The 19632-nt window shown below is 45.0% G+C and overlaps 1 protein-coding gene across 1 annotated transcript; it reads right to left on the bottom strand.

The window, feature by feature from the left end:
- Positions 1 to 1260: 1260 nt before the first annotated feature.
- On the bottom strand, positions 1261 to 19193 carry LOC126109463 (uncharacterized). The gene is made up of 3 exons (XM_049914491.1): positions 19120 to 19193; positions 12002 to 12671; positions 1261 to 1284 (listed from the first exon to the last, which is right to left on the bottom strand). Exons 1-3 carry the CDS (start codon positions 19191 to 19193, stop codon positions 1261 to 1263), a joined length of 768 nt encoding a protein of 255 aa, XP_049770448.1.
- Between the last annotated feature and the right edge of the window lie 439 nt (positions 19194 to 19632).

The following is a 19632-nucleotide window of genomic DNA, read 5'->3' as shown; positions in this document are numbered from 1 at the left end:
AATACGACTTAGGGCACACATAAGTAACTATGTATTCTGACATGGTTCTCACATTTTCTTGTATTTTAATTTATTTTCTTGTTATTTATATTATTTAATTATTATTTTAAAAAATATAAAAAATAAATTCTTCCACTGTTCCATTGGACATAGGAATGTATGCAGTACATCTGATACCTTGCATGGCCTTTTATAACTGTGTGTTACGGTTTTATGAATAATAGCGTATACATATGTTCACATAACATGCTTTATTTGAGTAAAACAGTGAAAACTATTAACAGCAGCATGACATAGGCAGAAGCATATGTGCCCTAATGTTACATATAGTTTTATGATATACAATATATCTCTTTGAGCCACTTACATAGTTAACATTATACCTGTCAATTTTTAATGTATGTTCTATGTTTTTTATTATTTTATAATTTTTATAATAGTACATTTCTTCTACTCATTGTACAGGGGCCTGAAAATGGCATCAATGTAATGCTTAAACTGGTAGCACATAGAAGTTCATAAAATAAAATAAATTTCTACAATACATACAGCTGCTGGTAAATTATTGCATCAAGAAGATTTTAATATTGGTTGTAAGTCAATATTTTTACATGCAACAGTTTCTCTCCCCAAGCCTCACCATTAAGGATAATAGTGATATGCAACCCTCATAGCATTTATGTAGGAATAATTATAGAAAATATACAAATAATAAGTCACATATTTATCAACGTTGGTTGAAATTGCTCCAGACGTTCCTCAGTTCTTCTTCTGTGTCACCCACTTCTCGACACCAGCCCTACATCTATGGGAAGTAGGCGTTTTTACATCCACTATGCTTCTTATCAGATAGTATATAGTTTGGTTTAAAGCAATCTATTTTTTTAGGTTTATATGTGGAACATACATACATACTGTAGATACATACATACATACAAACATACAAACAATATGGAACATACATACAAACAAACATACATATAGAGAAACATACATACATACATACATGCATGGTATTCCATTAGGTTTCGGCATTGCAGATGGATGACACTGACATGCTGTCATGATACTGCAGTTGCCAACCATTTGGTGATCTTCAGGTGAATTTTACACTTAGTTAAATGGTTGTCAGCTGAAATATCTTGGCAGGATGCCTACATCATCGGGCTGCAAGCCTGGAACCTCATGGGTACACATACATACATACATACATACATACATACATCATATTTTTAAATACATCGGTTTTTCGTGGCTCTGTCATGATGTATGTTTGCCAACATGCTGTAACAATACACATATTCAATTATTATGGAACAAGGTATGTGTTATTAATTAAGGCCGTCAAATCCTTCTTTGCTACACCCTGCATTTTATCATTATTATTATTGTTAGTATTATTGATTATATTGCATTTAACCTTAGATGTCGACGGTGTGACTGCCTCGATCGCGTCCACCTCTAAACGTTTGCCAGTGTTTAATTCTCGGAGCCAGCCGGCATAAGCGCAGCTCCCACCGCAGTTTGCGGGGGAGCAGTCTGGGACTGCTAAAGCAGGTGCTCGGGGCTAATTAGCACAGCGGCGACACCTGGCGGAGGCGGTGGCTGCTCACCCCCTCCACCTGCTGCAGTCTTTTGTTAACAGACACCGGGCCGGCGTAATCTGGTTTCCTCGTTAGCGGGAAAATTCGGCGTTTCCGCAGGTGAGGGAAGCTGAGGGGCCCCCCCAAGCCCTAGACGCTACCTGTTTACGCCCTTCTTTGTGGGCCCTCGGAGGCGGCCATTTCCCGCCCGGTCTGCGGGAATAATTGTATTTATTTCGGCCCAGATTACAGGTTAGCCCGCTCTCTTCGCGACAAACTCCGTGCCTCAGCGTTCCACTTCCATCACTCTCACCCTGTATTAGAACTCTGTCCACCCGCCAATATTTTACTATCGTTTCATTTGCGCTTGAGACACACAGCCAACACTCTACTATATGGTTCTTTTCACCCCTTTTGAATAGCGAACTATCTTCCTTGCGCCCAATCGTAATACACGAGTTCACCACACACTTCACCCTAACATAGATAGTAGCAAACCCATACTGATTCCACCACAGGAGAGCAATCATTTTAATTCCGAAGTATTGACACATAACGTCATATGCAGTAGAGGGGTAATGACGAGATATCGATGGACCGTGGGCAACACAGCACACCAGGAGGCACTCAGGAAGACCTCTCACTGCAACTGCGTCCTAAACGTCTATAATGGTTGTTTCATACAGCGTGAAAAGCTTTTACAATCACAAAACTACTACATTAGCTCAGGCTGGTTGTAGAAGCGTATGCTCTTACACTTCTACCCTATACCATCAAAAGTATTCGGAGAACCCCATGTGATGCTGGAATGCCAAGTAGTTGTTACGAGAGGAAAGTCAGCCAGTATAATGGGAGGAAGCTTGTAGTACTGTGTTGACAGCAGAGAGGCAGTAACAGTAGATTGGGTCTATCAGGAGAGGTCAGTGACTTTCAACGTGGACTAGATACTGGGAGTCACCTCAGAAATAAATCCATGAAGAACACAACACTACTTCTAGAGCTGCCGAAATCGAATGTGAGTGTGAACCACGAACAAGTACTGCAGCTAAAACTAGTCCCAGAAGACTTCATGTACTGACGAACAGGTTGTAGTGAAGAAAAAAAAAAGAAATTAACGATAGGGATCACTTGAGCCTACCAGGGTGCTACGAACAGTCTCACTACACTACTGGCCATTAAAATTGCTACACGAAGAAGAAATGCAGATGATAAACGCGTATTCATTGGACAAATATATTATACTAGAACTGACATGTGATTACATTTTCACGCAATTTGCGTGCATAGATCCTGAGAAATCAGTACCCAGAACAACCACCTCTGGACGTAATAACGGCCTTGATACGCCTGGGCATTGAGTCAAACAGAGCTTGGATGGCGTGTACAGGTACAGCTGCCCATGCAGGTTCGATACCACAGTTCATCAAGAGTAGTGACTGGCGTATTGTGACGAGCCAGTTACTCAGCCACCATTGACCAGTCCTTTTCAGTTGGGGAGAGGTCTGGAGAATGTATGGCCAGGGCAGCAGCCGAATATTTTCTGTATCCAGAAAAGCCTGTACAGGACCTGCAACATGCGGTCCCGCATTATCCAGCTGAAATGTAGGTTTTCGCGGGGATCGAATGAAGGGCAGAGCCACGGGTGGTAACACATCTGAAATGTAACGTCCACTGTTCAAAGTGCCGTCAATGCGAACAAGAGGTGACCGAGACGTGTAACCAATGGCACCCCATACCATCACACCGGGAGATACGCCACTATGGCGATGCCGAATACACGCTTCCAATGTGCGTTGACCGCGATGTCGTCAAAGACGGATGCGACCATCACGATGCTGTAAACAGAACTTGGATTCATCCGAAAGAATGACGTTTTGCCATTTGTGCACCCAGGTTCGTCGTTGAGTACACCGTCGCAGGTGCTCCTGTCTGTAATGCAGCGTCAAGGGTAACCGCAGCCACGGTTCCGAGTTGATAGTCCATGCTGCTGCAAACGTCGTCGAACTGTTCGTGTAGATTGTTGTCGTCTTGCAAACGTCCCCATCTGTTGACTCAGGGATGGAGACGTGGCTGCACGATCCGTTACAGCCATGCGGATAAGATCTCGACTGCTAGAGATACGAGGCCGTTGGGATCCAGCACGGCGTTCCGTATTACCGTCCTGAGCCCACCCATTCCATATTCTGCTAACAGTCATTGGATCTCGACCAACGCGAGCAGCAAAGTCGCGATACGATAAACCGCAATCGCGATAGGGTACAGTCCGACCTTTATCAAAGTCGGAAACGTGATGGTACGCATTTATCCTCCTTACACGAGACATCAGAACAACGGTTCACCAGGCTACGCCGTTCAACTGCTGTTTGTGTATGAGAAATCGGTTGGAAACTTTACCCATGTCAGCATGTTGTAGGTGTCGCCACCGGCGCCAACCTTGTGTGAATGCTCTGTAAAGCTAATCATTTGTATATCACTGCATCTTCTTCCTGTCGGTTAAATTTCGCGTCTGTAGAACGTTATCGTCGTGGTGTAGCAATTTTAATGGCCAGTAGTGTAGTACAATGACTGTGCGTAGGGAGGCAAGGAGAAATGAATAGAATGGTCGAGCAGCCCCTCATTACACATTTCTGTACTTAATGCTACGCGGCGCTTGAAGTGTCGTGGGGAAGCGGACTGGAGACAAGTGATTTGGAGCAGAGAATCAAGCTGCACCCCGAGACAATCCGATGGAGGGGTTTGGGTTTGTAGAATGTTTGGTGAACGTGACTTAACAGCATGTGTAGTGCCAGTAGTGAAGTAAGGTGTTGTTACGACAAGAGGGGGGGGGTGTTTTCTGTAGTTTGTTTATGCTCTCTTTATTGCGCTTAGGAAAAGGCTAAATGCGGAAGGATCTACAAGACAGTGCACCCTATCGTAAAGGAGCATTCCTGAAACGTGACTCCCGAACTGAATGCAGTGGAACACCTTTGGCATGAGGTGGAACGTCGACTTGGGTCCTGACCCCAGCGTCCACCATAAACAACTTCAATGGTTTCGGCTCTTGAGACAGAATGGTCTGTCATTCCACCATAGACGTCGAGACACCTCACTGAAACTCTTCCTAGCAGAGTTCAAGCCGCTATAAAGCGAAGAGTGGACTCACCCGACATTAAGGTCCACTAAAAGGTGTCCGGATATTATCGATCAGATAGCGTGTTCGCTTGTTCCCGTCGCTCACAAACATAGCCGCAAATGCACATACACAATTGGATCGCTCCTACTCAATTTTAAAGACTCCTTCATTATCCCACGGTCTCGTGAACTGTTATACGGCCGGGATCCCATATCTGCAACCTGTAACTCCTGTGGGCTTAAGGATGACACGGCAGCCGGTCGGTAATGTTGGGCCATCATGGCCAAGTTTGGTTCTCGTTATGCCACACGTTACTGTCGCAGGTTCCAATGCTGCCTCGGGCATGGATGTGTGTGATGTCCTTAGGTTACTTAGGTTTAAGTAGTGCTAAGTCTAGGGGACTGATTGTAAGGTGTCAGGCAAATCCAACACCTTCCATGAAAACCCTGACATGATAAGCAAATCCAGTAGTATGTCGCATAGCTCCGAATAAATCGTGACATCAAATTAACCAAAGTAATACGAGTAACGAGTGAGCAAATGGAATACCACAGACTAACACAAGAATGCCTAAATGCATGTCATACCTTCCCACCGTGAGACAGACGCAGTTCCGAGGGGAGAAACGAGAACAGGAGCCGAGAGCAGAACCGTGTTAAGTTAGAAGGCTCTACAATAAGGGACGGACACGACGTCGCCAGCTAACCGTTAGGATCACCCCCCAGCCCATGTTAAAAGCTAGAGCCTTAGCGTGAGACTTTTTCGCGCCTCTATTACGTTGCAAACTTTAAAAACGTTGTCCCACCACGAAAAGTATAACGTTTCTCATTGGATAGACAGAATTTTTGTAGGCAGAGCTTAAGGTTAACATCGAGACCCTGATTGGTCAGACGAAAACACAGCCAGATAGTATTTTTAAACCAACTTCGGTAAATTGTAGTAAGGAGAAGTTAGGAAGGAGTTGCTTCAGAGACGGCGAGGTGAGCGGAGCTGTGCTGCCCGCCGCCCCCTGACGAACACCGAGAAGGTAATGAACGCACGCGATGCCGCATAACAGCGCATAAAGCTTCACTCAGAACTGCAGAAATCTCATCTGTTACACCCCCTTTTTGCGTAATACTAGTGTCGATCGTCAATTAAAGCTCATGGTGTTCACAATTGCCAATTGAAGTAAAAATCTGAAACGCGATGATTTTTCTGCTATATAGTTATTGAGAAGCCACATCAGCCACTGTAATTTACGACAAGTTAGATAAGTAATTAAAGATAATTGAGGGTCACTGTAGACCATTTTCATGGTTTTCTCTCTTGTGAAACTTAATTTAAACCTAGATTATAGATGTGATATGGCATAGGTCATCCTTCGATCCATTGTAGCACTTGGAAACCCACTCAGGGAATATTTGTTCACATTTTTGTTGAATGCAGTTTTTATCATCCTGTATTGAACCATTTCCTTTTATCAATAGTGCAATTTATAAACAATGTTTTGTGAGTAGAATAAAATTTCCAATGGTAAACTTAACTGCTTTTTCGACGTTATTTTACCAGCTAACTAAAAATAGGAAAGCCTTGAACCCCGCCGGCCGCGGTGGTCTAGCGGTTCTGGCGCTGCAGTCCGGAACTGCGGTACTGCTACGGTCGCAGGTTCGAATCCTGCCTCGGGCATGGGTGTGTGTGATGTCCTTAGGTTAGTTAGGTTTAAGTAGTTCTAAGTTCTAGGGGACTTATGACCTAAGATGTTGAGTCCCATAGTGCTCAGAGCCATTTGAACCTTGAACCCCTTCCACTAAATTTAGTTAGTATTAAGATTCTTTCACAGGGAGTGCAGTGGAGCTGACGCTGAAATCATTAAGTATTTGGTTATATCATCGCTAGTCTCACTGAACTCTTCTGAATTCTACATGTCATGTGTGGTTTGGCGCCTCCTTACCAGCAACAGGTCCCAGGTTTAAACTAGTCAATTTCCTAAAAAACACGCTCAGAGCGTCGTTGCTCGAAAGTGGTAGGGAGACACTGTTGTGTCAGCAGATTAGCCAACACAACGCACCAATTTAGAGAGGAGGCCGAAATGCACGCGTCAACTCACGCAGGCTTGCTTAGGTCTGAAACAGGATACGTAATGAATGCTATAAAGAAAAGTACGTAGCTGCTGGAATACTTAACTTTAATCCATCATTTGTATACAGCATTCTTGATGATACAAGTGAGACTCTCTCTAGATATGGTTAATGGCGCCTTGCTAGGTCGTAGCCATGGACTTAGCTGAAGGCTATTCTAACTGTCTCTCGTCAGTGTAGTCGCTAGCAAAGTCGTCCGTACAACTGGGGCGAGTGCTAGTACGTCTCTCTAGACCTGCCGTGTGGTGGCGCTCCGTCTGCGATCACTGACAGTGGCGACACGCGGGTCCGACATGTGCTAATGGACCGCGGCCGATTTAAAGCTACCACCTAGCAAGTGTGGTGCCTGGCGGTGACACCACAGACACGATATAGAACAAACAGACACCACACAGAATGTTAGATGATGACCTCAGATGTTAAGTCCCGTAGTGCTCAGAGCCATCTGAACCATTTTTATGCCACACGTACTTTAGAGGAAGTAATAAAATTTCACCGTCGTTTTCGGACCTGAACAGTCAGAACTTTGTAAGAAGATCCATGTTGCGTAACAACTTCCTCGTAGCGCCTCTGGCTACAGCTTCCAGAGCCCCTTGTGACGCGACCGTGCGTGCTAGTAAAACCGTGCCGAACTTTGCACCTCTGCTTCGAATCTTCTGGAACACTTCCGCCGATCCCACACTGTGAGGGCAGTGTATCGACGAATCTGTCTACCTTCCGGAACAGGATTTTCTCAGCGACGTACTGTTAATTACATCTGTAAACTCGGCGCGTCTACTAGAAGCTGTGTTCTATGTGGGGCGGTCATTTTCTGGGCGTCGTAATATGGGAAGTGTGAGCTTCAGCGTGTGGATTTTCTAGTACAGGGTGATTCAAAAAGAATACCACAACTTTAGGAATTTAAAACTCTGCAACGACAAAAGGCAGAGCTAAGCACTATCCGTCGGCGAATTAAGGGAGCTATAAAGTTTCATTTAGTTGTACATTTGTTCGCTTGAGGCGCTGTTGACTAGGCGTCAGCGTCAGTTGATCCTAAGATGGCGACCGCTCAACAGAAAGCTTTTTGTGTTATTGAGTACGGCAGAAGTGAATCGACGACAGTTGTTCAGCGTGCATTTCGAACGAAGTATGGTGTTAAACCTCCTGGTAGGTGGTGTATTAAACGTTGGTATAAACAGTTTGCAGAGAATGGGTGTTTGTGCAAAGGGAAAAGTTCTGGACGGCCGAGAACGAGTGATGAAAATGTAGCACGCATCCAGCAAGCATTTGTTCGCAGCCCAAGAAAATCGACTCGCAGAGCTAGCAGAGAGCTGCAAATTCCACAATCAACTGTATGGAGAGTCCTACGAAAAAGGTTAGTTATGAAACCTGAACGTCAACTACCCGAGGCGATGGATCGGCCGCCAGGCAGCCCGTGACAGAGCACTTCATCACTGGCCTCCAAGAAGCCCTGATCTTACCCCCTGCGATTTTTTCTTATGGGGGTATTTTAAGGATATGGTGTTTCGGCCACCTCTCCCAGCCACCATTGATGATTTGAAACGAGAAATAACAGCAGCTATCCAAACTGTTACGCCTGATATGCTACAGAGAGTGTGGAACGAGTTGGAGTATCGGGTTTATATTGCTCGAGTGTCTGGAGGGGGCCATATTCAACATCTCTGAACTTGTTTTTGAGTGAAAAAAAAAAACCTTTTTAAATACTCTTTGTAATGATGTATAACAGAAGGTTATATTATGTTTCTTTCATTAAATACACATTTTTAAAGTTGTGGTATTCTTTTTGAATCGCTATTGTGAGAGTAGAGTGAGCCAGTAAATCGCTTCGCGAGTTGTAGTAGGCGCAGTCTGGTGCAGAACAAAGAAATGATGCATATTAGTGAAGATTTGAGTGAAGTGAAGGTCTGCTACAGGTGAGAAGTGGAAACGTGATGAGAGGATTCGTGAGAAATGATGTAATGAGAAGTTGTGACGGGAGTTGTCTTCGAATTTAAGGTGCTCAAGTGTTGCAGGTTACAAAATGTACTGTATAATTATAAACAGTAGTTTAACTACACAATCGTTCCATGTAAGAGTTGCACAGGAGGCTTCGGTGTGGTGGTGTCCAGATAAATAGAGATATGATCAAGCTCTTGTTCTCTAAATGCGACGTCATTTTCAATAACGTATTGTCTGCAAAGCGAGTCGCGCTGTTGCCTAGCAACAGTCTCAAGCTGAAGGGCCAATAAGAACGACTCATCGTGGAAACGTGCTTCCAGACGGAGGAATCCGCTGCCTGCAGACGCTCAAAAGCAGTCGGGAGGTATGTAGTGTACGATTTAAGATAAGGGTAACGTTATACCCTCCTCTTCGCTGTCGCATTTATCTTAAACAATGAGCCAGCGACATGGGGCAGTAGTTACTAAGCTGGACTCGCATACGAGAGGAAAACGGTTCAAATACGCGTTCGGGTACCCAGATTTAGGTATTCCGTGATTCCTGTTTAGTCGCTCCGTGGAAATGCTGGGATGGTTCCTCTAAAAAAGGACACGGCCGACTTCCTTCCCCGTCCTTTCGCAGTGCGATATGTGGTGGGAGACTTCTAAATTATTTAATGCTCCGTTTCCCTTAATTTATTTTATAATTCTATTTATTCGTAAAGAAAGAACCTTCCAGTACGGAGCGAATGGTTGATGCGGCTGCCGCTATCCGAATTTCTATATCGCTGGATAGCCGATCACATACGCGGATCATTTCCAAAGTTCTGCATTGTGTAAGATGGAATTGAAGAACATAATTTATTTCACGGAATGCCTTTCCACGCCTTCAGTATAATCTCCATTCTTTCTTACGACAGCTTCCCAATGTTTTGGCAACTTGTGTATTCACTATACGGCACCTTCATTGCTTGAGCTGGCTGATTATTTGCATCACCTCGCTGGAAGCTTCAGCGATTGTATCAACACATTTTCCAGGGAGTAATTCCTTGAATTTGTGAAACAAAGTTTGATGGGCTCATAACAGAACTGTATGGTTAGAATTGTAAGGAAATCAGCATTATCCGTATATTGTTGTTTTATTGTCAGGAAAATCGATTTTCAGTCACTTAGTGACCATCCTCAGTGCTGTTATACTAAAATTGGTAGGCACTGGCATCAAGCTATAAGCACAAGCTTAAAGCGATCACAGTGAGTTTATGTGATCGCTCTAAGCTTGTGTTTATAACTTGATACCAGTGCCTACCAATTTTAATATTACACCACTGAGGATGGTCACTAAGTGACTGAAAATCGATTTTCCTGACAATAAAACAACAATATACGGCCAATGCTGAGTTCCTTCCAATTCCTTCCACTATTTGGTCGTGGTGCACACAACACTCCATGGAGTCGCCAGTCAATAGAACTGTATGGTTTGTGGGGAAGTATTCCCCATCCATTTTGGTAGGGCAATACGCGGTCTTGCATTTTCGTCCAAAATGAAGACAGATGCAAGCATGTCAATCCTTCTTTGATGAATTTTCGGGCTCAATACATTTTGTAAAAACAGCTTGTAGTACGCTCCCGTTACAGACGTTCCCTGTGGCGTTCTATTTGTAGTTATGACTATTCGTGTGATACGCGAAGATCATCACCGTCGGTTTCACCTTCGATTGCTGATACTCGGTCGTCGAGATCCGGAACCTTTCCATTGCGAAGACTACAGATGTGGCTCAAAATCTCGTATGAAATAATGATTATAAAGAATCCGCCTCAATTTGCAAATAGAAACCGGATGTTGACCTATGTTTCGGCGCGGATAACCATGCCTTCTTCGGAACGCACTGAAACTACAAACTGCCTAAAGAGGCGTGGTCCAACATTAATACAGAACCCCCAAAAGGGCAAGAGACTCGCATAAAATGTAAAACAAACGGCACGTGTGCACCATGTCGGTAGCCGTACTCAGCTCAAACGTCAGAAGTGTGCTTCCTCACCCCAGCCAACATTTGGTGGGCCGCGGACGCTCAGCTAAACTGAGGTGGCGTCGGCAGCTGGGCTCTGATCATGTCCACACGTACCGTTTATTTTACATTTTATGCGAGTCTTTTGCCTTCTGGGGGTTCTGTATTAATGTTGGACCATGCCTCTTTATGCAGTCTGTAGTTTTATTGTGTTCCGAAGAAGGCGTTGGTATCCGCGCCGAAACCTAGGTCAACATCCGGTTTCTATTCGCAATCGAGACGAATTCTTTATAATCATTAAATTATTCACAATTGCTGACACACTGTAATGTTAAAAGTTCTCTCGTATGAAACTTTCATCAAGCGCAACAGTCCTTTTCAGAAACCGTTCTCCTTGTGTTAGATAAGGTTGAAGGAATTCTTCTGCGATTATTTTGCGTCCTGCTTTCTGCTCTTCACTCAGATTCTGCGAAACCCAGTTGGCATCAACTTTTCTCGTCTTTAACGTTTCTGTAAACTGAAGTGATGGACATTCTAACCTCATATGAAATTTATTCACATGTTTTTCGTCGTTCCTCTCTCAAAGTGTAATTAACAATAAGTAGTAAAGTGTGTTGCAGTCGGTGGCCTTTAGCGCTGGGGTTGTCACCAGCGCTTAGCCGACGCTCACGGGAACGAGGAGGCCACCACGTGATACTGTGCTGTAATCCAATACACAACTTCCCACACACCTCGCTCAAAGCACTGTAAATGTCCCTTGGGTTCTTTCCACGTAGGCATTCGAGTTTGATGTACGAACGCTGGTCACAAAGTGTAATCCGACCTGACTCGGTTTCATCTTCCATTTTGAAACTGAATTACTCATTAACAACGAAGCGAACCACCCAACACGCACGTGTTTGTTACACCTGAAGTCTCACGGACAGCTGACATGAATTTAAATTTAATCACGCCACCGTAACGGTCGAGTATGCACAGTGTGCAAGACCCTCGTAATAAAAGGAAAATTTCGGCAATACATTTGTCTAGGTAACATACTAAAACGATTGTCATTGTAAGAGGGTTAATGCGACCGCGAGATAAGCCATTGCAAATGTGTAATGCTGGGACATCAATAACTGTTGTAAGTGTTAGAATGTTGAATGCAAGCACGTAAGCACGCATGCTTTGCGTTGTAGAGGTGTTGAATGTCACATCGTGGGCCGAGTTGCATGCTCGTTGAGCTTGTTCGGTCAGTACAGGGCCATTTAATGCTGGAGTTGACGACGCTGGAGTTGACGACGCTGGAGTTGACGACGCTGGAGTTGACGACGCTGGAGTTGACGACGCTGGAGTTGACGACGCTGGAGTTGACGACGCTGGAGTTGACGACGCTGGAGTTGACGACGCTGGAGTTGACGACGCTGGAGTTGACGACGCTGGAGTTGACGACGCTGGAGTTGACGACGCTGGAGTTGACGACGCTGGAGTTGACGACGCTGGAGTTGACGACGCTGGAGTTGACGACGCTGGAGTTGACGACGCTGGAGTTGACGACGCTGGAGTTGACGACGCTGGAGTTGACGACGCTGGAGTTGACGACGCTGGAGTTGACGACGCTGGAGTTGACGACGCTGGAGTTGACGACGCTGGAGTTGACGACGCTGGAGTTGACGACGCTGGAGTTGACGACGCTGGAGTTGACGACGCTGGAGTTGACGACGCTGGAGTTGACGACGCTGGAGTTGACGACGCTGGAGCTGACGACGCTGGAGCTGACGACGCTGGAGCTGACGACGCTGGAGCTGACGACGCTGGAGCTGACGACGCTGGAGCTGACGACGCTGGAGCTGACGACGCTGGAGCTGACGACGCTGGAGCTGACGACGCTGGAGCTGACGACGCTGGAGCTGACGACGCTGGAGCTGACGACGCTGGAGCTGACGACGCTGGAGCTGACGACCCATGATTTCCCGTACGTCCTAGATTGGAGACGGATCTAGTGATCGAGTTGGCGAAGGAAACATGTCGAAACTCCGTAGCGCATGTTGGGTTACAACAGCGACATGTGAAGGAGCGTTATCGTCTTGGTAAACACCCCATGGATTCCTGTTCGTGAACGCAGCACAACAGGTCGAATCACGAGATTGATGTAAAAATTTGATGCCAGTGTGCTTGGTGTAACCACGAGAATGCTCCTGCTCTCATATGAAATGGCAGCGTTAACGATAACTCCTGGTGTAAGTCCAGTGGGTCCGTCACGTAGGTAACAGATTTGTTACAGTTCGTTGGGTGAATGTGGTGCAAACAGGTGCAAATGTATTACGATGCACCAGAGATGTACACCGAACACGAAGGACTTCCCTCTCGGCAGCTCCACGTGTCTGTCCGTAGCCCTGTCTTCTTGACACCGTACAATCCCGTGGCCACCGGTGCCAGCATTCACGTACAGTGGCTACATGCCGGCGAAGTCTTTCTGCAGTATCGCGGAAGTAACATCAAACTTCTCGTAGCCCTACTGCACGACCTCATTCAAATTCTGTGAGTTATTGTTGGTGACGGCTTCGTCGCATAATATGCATTCGTGACTAACGTCAACTCACTACTCCAATCTCAAGGGCAACTAAAGGTCCCGACCGTTACAGCGTGTATTTAAAGAAATCCTGATTTGCATCTTCATACTGGCGCTATTAGCTCCACTGTTAAGCGACTGGCGGGGACTTCAATAGACATATTTCATATGTAGATACACGCCTACCAACTTTTATGTTGCACAACTCCTCCTTGGTCTTCCGATTTTTATCTGTCAGTGCAGTTACAGTCGCGATGCAACACTCTGCATTCAGAGGGGGCCCTTTTACGTAGTGGCTGCGCTGTTTTTGACAGAGTAATAGAAATGGCGTAGGAGAGGAAAAAATTACGTATCTCAGCATGTACCCAAACGTGAGTTTTCGCGGAGGCAGCGCACTTAACATGTAATTGTAGCCCCAGCTTTCCTTAGCATTAGTCCAGAACTTTGGACTAATGTTGGCTGATGCATTTCTCTGGTTCATCATTACATCTGAGGAGGAAATTTAAAAGCAAAACACTAATTGCCGACCACAAACGTAACTTCAAAAATGGCCAACATGTACGCTCTGCTTATTAGCAACCGGAAATATTTACGTTTGTGAGTTTCGCATTACAATAGCTGCTACATATCACATAGTTTATGAAGTCTGCAGTGGCATAAGCATACCACTTCAGAGAGCTGTATTAAGATACGTATAAGGAAGATAAGATATGATCAATTAAAAGTTGAACGTGAATACCTACTGTCACGTAGCGCACTTGATAATATCTGCGGCCGGCCGGGTTGGCCGTGCGGTTCTAGGCGCTACAGTCTGGAACTGAGCGACCGCTACGGTCGCAGGTTCGAATCCTGCTTCGGGCGTGGATGTGTGTGATGTCCTTAGGTTCGTTCGGTTTAATTAGTTCTAAGTTCTAGGCGACTGATGACCTTAGAAGTTAAGTCGCATAGTGCTCAGAGCCATTTGAACCATTTGTTAATATCTGCTGTGTAGTCTTTTAGAAGCCTGATAGCGTGGTATTGCGGAAATGATTTTCATGTCTCATAACAAATCACAAGCACTGATAAATCAACCATGTAATTACAGCTGCCATGTAGGTAATTAACGAGAATGATAAAATCTTTACTACATTTGTAAAATTTTATCAGCATATTAGACATATAATCGCACTTGTTCAATTTCGAGGATATTTATTGAGAATTTCCATTTTAATTCAAATAATTACAAAATTTCTCTAATTAGTCAACTGGTGTTCAAAACAGCCGTTTTCGTAACAAAATATTGAGTTTCTTTTCTAAAGGTTGTGTATGTTTCTCTGGGTGATGAATCCTAAGTTCATGTTTGGTGCCTGGTAGAAGGTGGCCTACACAACGAAAAATGAAATAAACCTCAAAATTTTCACATTTTTATTTCACTTTTCTCTTTACATGTCACGTTTTCCGAAAATGATGACTACACATAATTAATGTGGACTGTATTAAAAAAAATGCACTGGTGAAGGTTGATTTTCTGGCAGCAAAAAAATGGTTAAGCTCCCATTGCTACGCTGAAACACCTGCCTCTTCAGCTTATATCTTGGAAATGCAAGAGAGATTGCCAAGGTAGGTATTGACGGTGTTTATGGCCAGCAGGACTGCTCTGTACGGAACTGTGCCCATGAATTGAAGGATCGTAGCGTAACATCGAAGACAATTTCGATATAGAAGACGAAGGCATTCTGGACAAACCCTTTTGTGTATCACTTTATATAGTAGTCGAAATCACAAAAGGTATTAACTCATATAATACTTTGCAGCATTATGCACCTCTACTAATTAATTTTTCTCTATGGTAACAGTAATCATTAAATTACAGTATTTTTACCTGAAGGACAGAAGCGACTCACTGTTTAGCTTGGGTCGGCCGGAGCGGCCGAGCGGTTCTAGGCGCTACAGTCTGGAACCGCGCGACCGCTACGGTCGCAGGTTCGAATCCTGCCTCGGGCATGGGTGTATGAGATGTCCTTAGTTTAGTTAGGTTTAAGTAGTTGTTCTAGGGGTCTGATGACCTCAGAAGTTAAGTCATATAGTGCTCAGAGCCATTTGAACCATTTTTAGCCTGGACTTTCCATTGTGCAAGACCCTTCACCTGGACCTTCTAGTGTCCAGGAAACAAGGCCTAGGCCACTAACTGCAGACGAAGACGAGTAAACTACCCACATGACATCAGTACATACAGGGCTATTACAAATGATTGAAGCGATTTCATAAATTCACTGTAGCTCCATTCATTGACATATGGTCACGACACACTACAGATACGTAGAAAAACGCATAAAGTTTTGTTCGGCTGAAGCCGCCCTTCAGGTTTCTGCCGAGAGCGCAGTGAGACAAAATGGCGACAGGAGCCGAGAAAGAGCATGTCGTGCTTGAAATGCACTCACATCAGTCAGTCATAACAGTGCAACGACACTTCAGGACGGAGTTCAACAAAGATCCACCAACTGCTAACTCCATTCGGCGATGGTATGCGCAGTTTAAAGCTTCTGGATGCCTCTGTAAGGGGAAATCAACGGGTCGGCCTGCAGTGCGCGAAGAAACGGTTGAACGCGTGCGGGCAAGTTACACGCGTAGCCCGCGGAAAATTGGCTCATGCCACAACTGGAGACCGACAGCGCCGACTTCATCTTTCAACAGGATGGTGCTCCACCGCACTTCCATCATGATGTTCGGCATTTCTTAAACAGGAGATTGGAAAACCGATGGATCGGTCGTGGTGGAGATCATGATCAGCAATTCATGTCATGGCCTCCACGCTCTCCCGACTTAACCCCATGCGATTTCTTTCTGTGGGGTTATGTTGAAAGATTCAGTGTTTAAACCTCCTCTACCAAGAAACGTGCCAAAACTGCGAGCTCGCATCAACGATGCTTTCGAACTCATTGATGGGGACATGCTGCGCCGAGTGTGGGAGGAACTTTATTATCGGCTTGATGTCTGCCGAATCACCAAAGGGGCACATATCGAATATTTGTGAATGCCTAAAAAAACTTTTTGAATTTTTGTATGTGTGTGTGCAAAGCATTGTGAAAATATCCCAAATAATAAAGTTATTGTAGAGCTGTGAAATCGTTTCAATCATTTGTAATAACCCTGCAATATGAGGATAGTTCACTATGAAACTTACATTAACTCGTTTCATGGCACAGGCTCATTACTAGATATGTATTCAACTTCCTATTCAGTGTCATGTACCTAACATATTGTAAACAAAACTTGCTAATTTTTGCATCAGACATGCTTCCGCATAAGTTCATTCAAAACAACGTCTTATAAACGTAATGCGTCGAAAGTATCGGGCCAATGAGACATGGTCTGGTGGGAGGGGAGGTATAGCAGTAGGGCCCAGAAGGCATTTTCCGTAATTTTCGCATTGCTGCCTGGCCCCTTATGAGAAGATGGAATGTTGCAGACGCCTCTAGTTCGAAGTTTAATTTAGATCCATGTGATGTAGGGGTTTTTGTTGACAATAGCGGGTGAGAGCTGGCGTTAATGAATTTTTCGCAGAAGGGCAAAAAAACCGCAGCTTTCCAACGCGCTGTAGCGCCTGTACCGCTAGTCAGAAATACCTCAAGCAGGAAACATAAAATTCGGGTTCAGTTAGACAAGAAACTTACAACCGTTGAGAACAAACCATAGACAATTTTTCTGAGCTCTATTCACTGCGTTTCCGCCTGATGCAAGCATTTAATGAATTTGTCGTTTTTCTCGCTTTCCCAGTTGAACCTGTGGCAGCTCCGGCAATTTTCCACCAATCAAATTTCTTTTTCTTCAGTATTCGTAGTGTGAACGTGTTCGATACCAGAACCACCACGATACCTATTTTCTTGTGTCAGCAATATTACATTATATTCGGAACACTCCGTTGCTCATGCAGCTCATGTTATAAACAACAAGAAAAGTAGACGGCTCGCTAAGAGACGGGCATACAGCGGAACACAAGCGAATGCGAATCGAACATAAGCGAATGCCGCGGCAAGCGGTTACTCCAGAGACAATTCTGTGATATTGCAGTACCTGTGAATGTCCAAAGGAATATTGCATCGTACTTCTGAAAGACACAGGCGCTGCAATATCGTATTTATCCGCCGACACTGGGCAAGTCACTTTCAATTGAAGTATCTCCCCTGCACGGCAATGTACGAAATAGATGTGCGAGAGCAGGTTGTAGACACAAACAGCAGTTGACCAGCGTTGCCTGGTGAAACGTTGTTGTGATGCCTCGTGTAAGGAGGAGAAATGCGTACCATCACGCTTCCGACTTTGATAAAGGTCGGATTGCGGCCTATCGCGATTGCGGTTTATCGTATCGCGACATTGTTGCTCGCGCTGTTCGAGATCCAATGACTGTTAGCAGAATATGGAACCGGTGGGTTCAGGAGGGTAACACGGAACGCCGTGCTGGATCCCAACGGCCTCGTATCAGTAGCAGTCGTGATGACAGAATCTTATCCGCATGGCTGTAACGGATCGTGTAACCACGTCTCAATCCCTGAGTCAACAGATAGGGACGTTTGCAAGACAACGACCATCTGCACGAACAGTTCGACAACGTTGGCAGCAGGACGGACTATCAACTCGGAGACCATGGCTGCGGTTACCATTGACGCTGCATCATAGACAGGAGCGCCTGCGATGGTGTACTCAACGACGAACCTTGGCGCACGAATGGCAAAACGTCATTTTTTCGGATGAATCCAGGTTCTGTTTACAGCATCATGATGGTCTCATCCGTTTTCGGCGATATCGCGGTGAACGCACATTGGAAACGTGTATTCGTCATCGCCATACTAGCGTATCACCAGGCTGCCTCGTGATGACTGGGTGTTGTGTGCTGTCCTTAAGTTAGTTAGGTATAAGTAGTTCTAAGTTCTAGGGTACTGATGACCATAGATGTTAAGTCCCATAGTTCTCAGAGCCGTATCACCAGGCGAGATGATATGGGGTGCCATTGGTTACACGTCTCGGTCACCTCTTGTTGGCATTGACGGCACTATGAACAGTGGACGTTACATTTCAGATGTGTTACGACCCGTGGCTCTACCCTTCATTCGATCCCTGCGAAATCCTACATTTCAGTAGGATAATGCACGACATCATGTTGCAAGTCCTTTACGGGCCTTTCTGGGTACAGAAAATGTTCGACTGCTGCCCTGGCGAGCAGATTCTCCAGATCTCTCACCAATTGCAAACGCATGGTCTTTGGTGGCCGAGCAACTGGCTCGTAGCAACTCGCCACTCACTACTCTCGATGAACTGTGGTACCGTGTTGAAGCTGCATTGGGTGCTGTACCTGTACACGCCATCCAAGCTCTGTTTGACTCAATGTCCAGGCGTATCAAGGCCGTTATTACGGCCAGAGGTGGTTATTCTGGGTACTGATTTCTCAGGATCTATGCAGCCAAATTGCGAGAAAATGTAATCAAATGTCAGTTCTAGTATAATATATTTGTCAAATGAATACCCGGTTATCATCTGCATTTCTTCTTGGTGTAGCACTTTTAATGACCAATAGTGTAGTTGGTGGGTTGTGGAGGAATGTGGCATTAGACGACTACGCACAGGTCGTGCAATTCGCGTAAATAATGTGCCGTTGATTTGTGTACGTGGTGATGGCGCCCGATAGCGACCCAGATGGGTTCCGTAGGATTTACCTCAGGCGAATTCGGTCGCCGAAACATCAGCGTGAGTTAACTATAATGCTCCTGAAACAACTGTAGCATGGATATGGCACAGAGACGCAGACAGTTGGCAGGCATTTCTGAAAATCGTAGGCCTTTCTGAAAACAACGGACCCTTCGCCTCCTTGAAAGTTGCGTGCGTCCTTGAAGGCTGCATGCTTGTCTGAAAGCAACGAGCTGTCCTCCATACTAAACCTGTGACAACTAAGTGTTCCTGGCAACTAAAAAGGTTCCTTGCAACTAAAAGGTTTCCTGGCAACTAAAAGGGTTCCTGGCAACTAAAAGGGTTCCTTGCAACTAAAAGGGTTCCTGGCAACTAAAAGTGTTCCTGGCAACTAAAAGTGTTCCTGGCAACTAAAAGTGTTCCTGGCAACTAAAAGTGTTCCTGGCAACTAAAAGTGTTCCTGGCAACTATTAAGTGTTCCTGGCAACTATTAAGTGTTCCTGGCAACTAAAAGTGTTTCTGGCAACTAAAAGTGTTTCTGGCAACTAAAAGTGTTTCTGGCAACTAAAAGTGTTTCTGGCAACTAAAAGTGTTTCTGGCAACTAAAAGTGTTTCTGGCAACTAAAAGTGTTTCGGCAACTAAAAGTGTTTCTGGCAACTAAAAGTGTTTCTGGCAACTAAAA

This window comes from Schistocerca cancellata, chromosome 12 (genome assembly GCF_023864275.1).
Source record: "Schistocerca cancellata isolate TAMUIC-IGC-003103 chromosome 12, iqSchCanc2.1, whole genome shotgun sequence".
Classification (NCBI taxonomy): domain Eukaryota; kingdom Metazoa; phylum Arthropoda; class Insecta; order Orthoptera; family Acrididae; genus Schistocerca; species Schistocerca cancellata.
Note: the sequence above shows the minus strand (reverse complement) of the source record. Positions and strands in the feature narration are given on the sequence as shown.

What these genes read in the sequence shown, in the direction of transcription:
- LOC126109463 (XM_049914491.1), bottom strand. Translation starts at nt 19,193, where the DNA reads ATGGAGGACAGCTCGTTGCTTTCAGACAAGCATGCAGCCTTCAAGGAC. An exon ending in AACTTTCAAGGAGGCGAAGG is followed by an intron (nt 12,672 to 19,119) that starts GTCCGTTGTTTT and finishes ATGGGTCGTCAG; the next exon opens with CTCCAGCGTCGTCAGCTCCA. An exon ending in GCGTCGTCAACTCCAGCGTC is followed by an intron (nt 1,285 to 12,001) that starts GTCAACTCCAGC and finishes GTATTGTTACAG; the next exon opens with CATGTTGGCAAACATACATC.